We start from the raw sequence: 8,243 nt of genomic DNA, 5'->3' as shown, positions 1-8,243 counted from the left end.
AACTCTTCAAATTTGATTATTACCTCGTGCCTTCAACAAATGGAACCTTTAAATTATTTTAAATGACAGAGGTGAGGAAAAACTAACGCGTACTCCGACATGGTACATTTTGTGATTGTATATCTTTTTATTGTTTATGTTTGTTCAGTCGGTTTTCAAATGCACCGCGGACAATTTTAAAATGTGATCGTAAAAGGAACAAGTACTGATCAAATAAACGTTTTGCACTTCCGTTTTATGCATTCGTTGTGTAATTTCTGCGCTCTTCAAAAAGGACCAATCGCATCCGTACGCTAGACTTTCGTGCTCATTGTATTCGCCAATGACAGACGGTGTTTCTACGTTTTCGCAGTCCACAATTCGGAACCCGCCATACATACAAGCAGCGAGCAAATAATTCCGCGCGAAAGGATCCCATTTCAAACGCCAAACGCCACCACCGAGGCTGGTCTCCGAAATTGGTCTTTTAATGTTTCTTACGTCCCATAATCTCAACGATTCGTCGTAGCTGAAAATATGCAAGTACGTATTTTAATGTTAAGTCTTTCTCATTTGATGACGGTCTGACTTCAATACATCACCTTCCCGATGCCAGAACAAATTCTTTTGACGCATTGCTGTGCAAACTTGTAACGCCTGCACCGTGAGTTTTGTTTATCGCGGTAGGATTAGTTTCCATTCTTGTGTCGAATCGTTGAAATTTACAATCATCACCGCCTTAAATGGAATTGATGTTATAAAGTATTTGATTATTTGAATAATAGCTCTAAAATCGTTCATACCGCTGTAGATGACATTTGTATCCCAATAATCGAAAGCTGTGATCCAGGCTTCGAATTTGTGTGCAGACCAAGAATTAATAACAACTAAGTCATTTTCATTAATTTTAAATAATGTTATAAAACCTTTCGAATCACTGACTATTACGTTTAGATTTGATTCATTATTATCTATCCATCTTCCGCTACACCAATCTAGAGATAATGCAAGAACTTCTCTATCGCTTGCAACTTTTTCTTCTGTTAGTAATTCCAAATTCTCCTTTTCCTTGTCATTTTTCAATTGATATATTTGCAGATATCCTAAGGAATTTACAACTCCTAGTAAGATTCTATTCTGACACATGTGTGCCCATTTCATATCTAAGACAGCAGGTACTTCTAACTTCTGTAATAATGTTAGACATCCATTTTCGTTGATTTTAAACATATAGATTTGTCCCAAACGTCTCGACTGTGATGTATTTACAGGTGATTCCTCATCTTTCATTAATTGGTATGTTCCACATACAAATATAGTTTTGTGAGAATTCGATGGGCACCATTCAATGGAATCAGCTGAGAATTCTGTATCAAAAGTCTCCAAAGTGTGGAACATCTTTGATCAATTAATCTGTAACATGTAATACTTTGCGTATCATGCGCGCTCGTAATACCATCTTAAAAGTAAATTCACTAAACTATGTAACAAAAGGGAGCTACAATTTTAAAAGGAAGCAACATAGGAAATATGTTTAAATTTCTTTATTTGTTACATAAATATTACACTTAATTGAAGTGATATAAATATGACATACAATTTTCAAACTTATATACGTTTACATATATTCATGTGGATACATACACACGCACAATTACACATTTAAAATTATATAGTACTCTTAATAAATGTTAGTTCCATTTAAACATTTACAGTGAAAATATGGCATTTGTAAATTGTATAGTCATATAGAAAAGGTACATCTTGATCAAAAGTATATTTTATCTTTAATATTATATATATATATCTTAAGGAACAATGTATTGTTGCTAGTCAAGTCTTTCTTAAAAGTAATAAATTCTTATTATTCTGAGCAATAGATGATTTAAATAGCATAGGAACTTTGAGTTTTTCATTCTTACAGTTTAAAAAATTTGTATAATGTATATTCATTTAAACACACTGTATATATTCTTATATAAATTACTATGAATATATAATATACTGCTTAAATTAATACCATGCTGGTTCTCAATCATGAATACTTTGTCATTAAATATTTATTTCCCTAACACTTTGAAAGAATATTTGTACTGTCAGTTATTTGCTCTATCTTTCTAGTTGCATTTAAGTCTGATGGAATGCATCATTAGACACATTTTAAAATAAATAATTACAATTACACCTTTGTATTTGTACTCAACGCTTGCATAAAATTAAATTTAATAAATTATGACGCACGCTAGTTGTTATCATCATATTCTTTGGCAATATAGTAATTAATAAATATTTTTTCATATTATAAAATACTGTAAATGATGTTGTATGCATTCTATCTTGAATTTATAAAAATAAAGAGACGTGAAAACATCTTCTTTCACATTACATGAAGCTTACGATTAATGACTGATAGTTTTGTTAAAATTTGAGGTAGGAAAAGTTTTAATATTCCTAACATATTTGGTCAACTCGAGGTGAAAGATATGTATATTACTATATATTAAAACGTATTTCATTGGCGTGCATTTCTTTCAGTCTCAACTAAACATTCTTTGACTAGAATGCGAGCATGTATGATCCCACGCTTAATCTTTTCTGCAGAAGTACGACTTCCAGCATAGGTAGGTCTAACTTCGTGACCAAGTTCTTCTATGACATTAAGTAGCTGTATGTATTTTGACTGTCCAGATAACGTAGGAACAGTTTGTTGAAAAGCTCTTGGATTTGGTACACTTAATACTGGCTCTGTGACCTTTGTTGGAACTTCTATATTTCCTCGTTCTTCTTCCATCTTCTACCTCTATTTAAATAAATATCCTAACAAATAATTTATGAGGGAAATCTAAATTAGAATGATCCAAATGCCACAGTACAACTTTTACAATTTATCTTAACATACCAATTTTATTATATAAATGATAACAAGCTACATAGTTTAATAGAAATTAGGTGTTTTGAGGTACGACTTTATATAGTTTTTACAAAATATTCACGAATAATTAAGAAAACCACAAACACGATAACCTCAAGCTAAATATTTCAATTAATTCTATAAGTTACAAAACTTACCTTTAAACGAAACGAGAATTTGTATTTCACAGAATAAATAAATAAGTATAAATAAAAATGAAGTATATGACTTAAATTAATTTACGAATTAATAACTTCTGCTTCTCATCGTTCACGTTAGTTTACTGACGCGTATCCGAAGCATGCCGAACCTTAGTAAGAATCTAAGCGTGCCCAGACGCATAATATTTTCGCGGTACTTTCGAATTGATCGATGGATACTGTGAAATTAAGGGTATAAAATCAATACACTTTATTGTAGAAAATTGTTTCTTTTTTATTTAGATATACCTTGTAGTCAGTTATACTCAATGATTATACTTTCCATAGGTACGTTTTGTTTGATCAATTTTTTCATATGTATACTGTAGGTAATTACTAAGTACCCATAGTTGTAACAAAAAAATGCAATACATTTTCTGTAGAAAATATAAACGAAGACTCTTCAGTGTACAAATTGTTCCTGTTTAATATTATTCTCTCTAGTTACTAAATTAGAACTTAACACGAAGGAAACTATCCTTCATAATTTGCATTTATGCATAGAAACTGGTGGCCTTTAAGTCCATAATAGAAAAATAAGAATAAAACAAAAAAAAAAGAAAGAAGTCTCTTTTGTCATTTATTTCATTTATACCCAATATTATGCACTATTAATTGATTAATTTTTTTAGGCATCCACAAAAGTGTACATTCTTTCTAAAAAGTCTGTTTAGTTATTATTGAAAGTGACAGTAAGTTAAATAACTATTATTTTTCCAGGCTCTTACACTTTCTCTTATTAAACTTACAATTGTTAAATTCGTATAAAATATGAAACAGTAGGAATTAGACATTTATGCACATTTTTGTGGATGCTAAGACACTCCCTTTAAAATATACTGCTGTACTCCATACAATGTACATAGCATTATCTAAAATAATCTGCTAAAAATCTAATCGCTAAGTGTATTGGCAGATCATTGCCGTGCATTATGCTCTGTTTCCAGTAAACATTCTCGTACAAGGATTCTAGCATGTTGAATACCCATCTTGAGGCGTTCAGCTGCACTGCGACTTCCAGCATATGAAAGACGAATGTCTCTTCCAAGTTCTTCGATTATAACCAGTAACTGAGCATATTTACCCTGTCCAGGTACAGTAGGGAAGTTTATTGTACTGGATGGGCTAGCCTGTGCTACTTGTACAGTTTGAACATTCTGCAAATTTCTTGGGTTTGGCACAGTGATCACAGGTTCAGGGATTCGAGGAATTTCTGGTACTTTTGGTGGAGGTGGCTCATTTAATTTTGTTATCGTTATTTCATTTAACTTTGCCAACTCTGTTAGTTTTGCCATCTCTGCCATTTTGGAATATTCAGGCATCTTTGTTATATCATTTTGTATGTTTGCCATTTTTATCATTTCATTCATTTTTGTCTTTTCGTTCATCTTTGCAATTTCTTTAGCCATTTCATTGATTTGTGCAATTTCATTTAATTTGGTTATGTCATTATTATATTTAGCCATTTCTGTCATCTTTACCATTTCATTTAGTTTAGCTATTTCGTTCATTCTTTGAACTTCGTTTATCTTTGCCATCTGAGACATTTTCATCATTTCATTCATTTTTGCGATCTCATTGATCTTTGTGATATCATTATATTTAGCCATCTCTGAAAGCTTCACCATTTCATTCATTTTAGCGATTTCAGACATCTTTGCAATTTCTTGCATCTTCATATATTCCGTTGTTTTAGCATATTCTGCCATCTTTTCCATTTCATATCTTTTAGCCATATCCTGAGACATTTTATTTAATTCAGTCATTTTGCTAAATTCAGCGAGTTGAGCCATTTGAACTATGTGTTCTGGTACTTTCCCCCTCTCCATCATTTGTTTGAGCTCTGCAGAAATTTTGTTCATATTCATTTCTGACATTTGTGCTATAGTCGCTGCATCTGGCATTTTTGAGAGTTCAGCAATTTTGGATATTTCTCTTGCTAAATTTTCATCCAAGCAACGCTTCTTTTTAGCACGATGCCTAGCCATTCGTTGAGCCTCTTGCATTCTTCTGATCGCCGCCTGCTCCTCTGTTTCTTTTGCCCTAGCGTTCTTCATCCTTTCTGCAGCAGTATACAATCTAATAGCACGTTCTTCTATTGTCTCTGTCCTTAATTTTTGTCGTCTATATTCTCTCATTTCCCTTACCTTTTTAAGGTAAGATTTCTTTTTAACCTTAGGCATAACATACAATTATGTACGCCATAGGTACAATCATCTGTATGGACTGTCATTTTTGTAAGATTTAAATATCAAACTTTTCACAAAATATATTCTATGCATACGTTTTGGTTGTATACAGTTGAATTTCTTGCTCCTTTTTTAAGTATTGACCAAGTGTTCATACGTATGCTATTACGTAATTAATAATGCCTACATTATTTGTTTGCAATACATTGCCTGTAATATAAAAAGAAGGTAATATTATTGAAACGTTTCTTTCTTTTTTCTTAAACAATTTTTTAAAATTACATTGTATGTTCACGTACATGTTTAAAAATATAGTAACCAGCGATAAATTTTCAAAGTATAATTTTTAAATCGTTGTTAAATAAAAATTTTCGTCGGGCCGTGTCACTGACACTAGTGACTGAAAAATTACGTTGCTAATGCAGTGAAAGGACATCAACCCAACGATCCTCTTCGAAATACTCCGTTAACCACTTTCTTCGTTGCGATAAGTGAAAAAATTGTGAAAAATAATTCAATTTTTGGTACCTAAAAAGACGCGGGCAACGAGCTCAAAAAAAAATATCATAGCACGTGCGCAAAAATCGAGTAGCGAACACTGTTTTCGAAATACGTGTATGTGTGTAGGTGCGCGCGTGTATTTATATGCGGCTACCTGTGTCGTGTTCCTTTGTGTGTGCGTGTCTCCCAAAATTCGAAAGAAGAGCGTCGTCAAGTAGCATGCTAGGCGCATGCGCGCCAATCTAAGAACGCCGTCTTCTCTGGAACGTTCACCAATCACAACAATGGCGGATGCAATTCGGTCAGTTCACTGAAACGCACGATTAACTCACCGTGAAGCTAAACCGCGTTTTAGACCAAATTCATTTTACATTCGCATCTTACTCGCGGTGAAACGGATCCCTTAACGGCGTTCCTATGACAATTAGTCCGGTTTTTCTTAAGATATCCTACAGACAAACGCACAAAAGCAATATCGGCCGACATGTAAGATTTTCGTTCGGAGCCACTTTAAGGGGCCAAGCGGGGTCGCCGATAGGCTGCGTGTGACGTGGTTGCGTTTATTGACCATAACCCCTTCCTACTCCCGTCTGCAACTTCACGACGGACAGGTGTACGACCCAAGAGACCGCAAAACAATTGACCGAACCGACCGCGTCTTAAAATACACGACGACATTGTCAAACAGCCGTGAACTCTCTTGGAATGTTCGGCCACCTTATCCTCTTCGTTAATGGTGATCTCAGCCTTTTTTTCATTCGATAATATGATCTTTCCATGGAAATATTCAATTTACGGTAAACTTTCTTCATGTTTGGAAAGAAAAATTGTTCCTTAAAGGAATGAAAAAATTTTGACGGGTTTTCTTCCGTTTTTCAGAGGAAACGGCGAAACTTACGCAGGTGAACACTCTAAAAGGATTCACGTTTTCGAACTTCCGAGTTACGAAAACACTTTGATGCAACAGACTTTGAATTAGTCTATAATGTTTCATTATATTTGTTATTATCTTCCATGACATTACGCTTCAAAGTTTTGCAATATTTTCGAACTCATATGTGCGGGACTCAGCGGTATTTTCTAGGTAATCGAAACATACTACATATACATATATTGTTTACGAATCTATAATTTTATTCAAATTTCGTTTGACAAGTGTAGATAAATTTTTAAATACTTTTTAGATCGTCGTTTGCCTTGTATGGAGTACTACTGTCACTATATGCATGAATTTTTTCCAGATTAGTATTTTTATATTCAGCACTCATGTTCTATTCACAAATGTATTTAACTTTTTTTTTATTTTATTATCCATTGGTACAAGGAAAGTTGGTCAATGTAACGTCTCTTATTAGTATAACTATTCATTCAGGAGATAATATTTAGGATGATCCGTATTCTTGCTAATGGGAATCACAAGTTTATTGCTTGTTGAAATTAATGTATCTGTTTGTAGATGAATTATTGCCAAAAGTTAATTTCTGTTTCCAATAAGCATTCTTTAATTAACATTCTTGCTTGCATAATGCCTGTTTTTAATCTTTCTGCTGAAGTTTTACTACCTGCATATGTTAATTTAATATCTTTTCCCAGTTCTTCGATAATTCTCAGTAATTGAGAGTACCTACTTTGGTTGTATGTAATATGTACAACAGTCGATGACTTTTCTGGTGACAAATACGTTTGAAGTTGTTCAATATTCTGTACCTTAACAATAGGATTTCCAGTTTCAAATTCAAAATTCGTATCTTTTCTTTTCAGTTGTGCAACTATAGAATGTTCTTTGAATCCTAATGTTGCAAATACTTTGGCTTCCTCCAAAGCCTTCTTTTTTCTGGCTCGAAATCTTGCCATCCTTTGTGCATCATGAAATCTACGGATTATAGCTTCTTCTTCAGTTTCATGAGGTTTTGTTATAAGTCTATGTAGACTCTTTCGTTTTTCTCTGCTGGAATCTACATTTCTCTTTGTTTTTAAGCCATTCTTACTTCTATCCCACTTACAACTATTCATTTTGTATTAATCTATATCCCTTTAATTACTTTCGCGTTTAAAAAATGTATACACCGTAAATTTCTTATAACGTGCTGTTTAAAAAAGTTATTTAAATTAGCCTCCTTTTTTTCTTAGTACGCACGCATGCGTAGTATCTGTTTAATTCAAAGACCAATCACAAGAATGGCGGATCTTTGTAGATGATACCGTTGAACTTTCGAATCACGTGCGTTTTTACGAGAAATATTTAACGTTGATAATACGTTTTGCTTCCGTGTTACAATACGATGAAGTTCTTTACTTTGTCGTGAATGTTAAATACTTGTTATTATCACAGACACCGAAGAAAAGGAGAAGACCATCGTACTTGTACGTAAGACTTCATAACGTACTCTTTTCGACCGTTACAGTTTCGCAAAAAAATTCTGAAGTCTCATTTTATTGAGGATTAGAAAGAGATAGATCTGC

The 8,243-nt window shown here is 33.2% G+C and overlaps 2 protein-coding genes and 1 long non-coding RNA gene across 5 annotated transcripts; 1 reads left to right on the top strand and 2 right to left on the bottom strand.

The window, feature by feature from the left end:
* Positions 1-123: 123 nt before the first annotated feature.
* On the bottom strand, positions 124-3,194 carry LOC116425718 (diphthine methyltransferase). The gene is made up of 4 exons (XM_031973788.2): positions 3,049-3,194; positions 783-1,392; positions 582-717; positions 124-508 (listed from the first exon to the last, which is right to left on the bottom strand). Exons 2-4 carry the CDS (start codon positions 1,375-1,377, stop codon positions 145-147), a joined length of 1,095 nt encoding a protein of 364 aa, XP_031829648.2. The 5' UTR covers positions 1,378-1,392; positions 3,049-3,194; the 3' UTR covers positions 124-144.
* On the top strand, positions 357-1,734 carry LOC143175267 (uncharacterized). The gene is made up of 3 exons (XR_013000017.1): positions 357-522; positions 1,078-1,154; positions 1,251-1,734. It is a non-coding gene; the product is annotated as an uncharacterized LOC143175267 (long non-coding RNA).
* Positions 3,195-3,356: 162 nt separating the features above from the next.
* LOC116425717 (uncharacterized) lies at positions 3,357-6,332 on the bottom strand. 3 transcript variants are annotated; one of them, XM_031973787.2, is made up of 3 exons: positions 6,165-6,332; positions 5,935-6,090; positions 3,357-5,489 (listed from the first exon to the last, which is right to left on the bottom strand). In XM_031973787.2, the coding sequence occupies exon 3, from the start codon at positions 5,271-5,273 to the stop codon at positions 4,008-4,010; it is 1,266 nt and encodes a 421-aa protein (XP_031829647.1). In that variant the 5' UTR covers positions 5,274-5,489; positions 5,935-6,090; positions 6,165-6,332; the 3' UTR covers positions 3,357-4,007. The 3 variants fall into 3 exon arrangements, with proteins under 3 accessions (XP_031829647.1, XP_031829646.1, XP_031829645.1); XM_031973786.2 differs by lacking the exon at positions 6,165-6,332 and adding an exon at positions 5,579-5,756 and having other exon boundaries at positions 5,935-6,086; XM_031973785.2 differs by lacking the exon at positions 6,165-6,332 and adding an exon at positions 5,579-5,807 and having other exon boundaries at positions 5,935-6,073.
* Positions 6,333-8,243: the final 1,911 nt, after the last annotated feature.

Source organism: Nomia melanderi, chromosome 14 (assembly GCF_051020985.1).
Source record: "Nomia melanderi isolate GNS246 chromosome 14, iyNomMela1, whole genome shotgun sequence".
Taxonomy (NCBI): Eukaryota; Metazoa; Arthropoda; class Insecta; order Hymenoptera; family Halictidae; genus Nomia; species Nomia melanderi.
This window is presented reverse-complemented; position numbering and strand designations above follow the sequence as displayed.

Excerpts from the sequence above, each read along its gene's own strand:
- LOC116425718 (XM_031973788.2), bottom strand. The coding sequence starts at position 1,377 with ATGTTCCACACTTTGGAGACTTTTGATACAGAATTCTCAGCTGATTCC. Across the intron at positions 718-782 it reads TACAAATGTCATCTACAGCG|GCGGTGATGATTGTAAATTT; the intron begins GTATGAACGATT and ends ATTCCATTTAAG. Across the intron at positions 509-581 it reads TTTGTTCTGGCATCGGGAAG|CTACGACGAATCGTTGAGAT; the intron begins GTGATGTATTGA and ends GCATATTTTCAG.
- LOC116425717 (XM_031973787.2), bottom strand. The coding sequence starts at position 5,273 with ATGCCTAAGGTTAAAAAGAAATCTTACCTTAAAAAGGTAAGGGAAATG.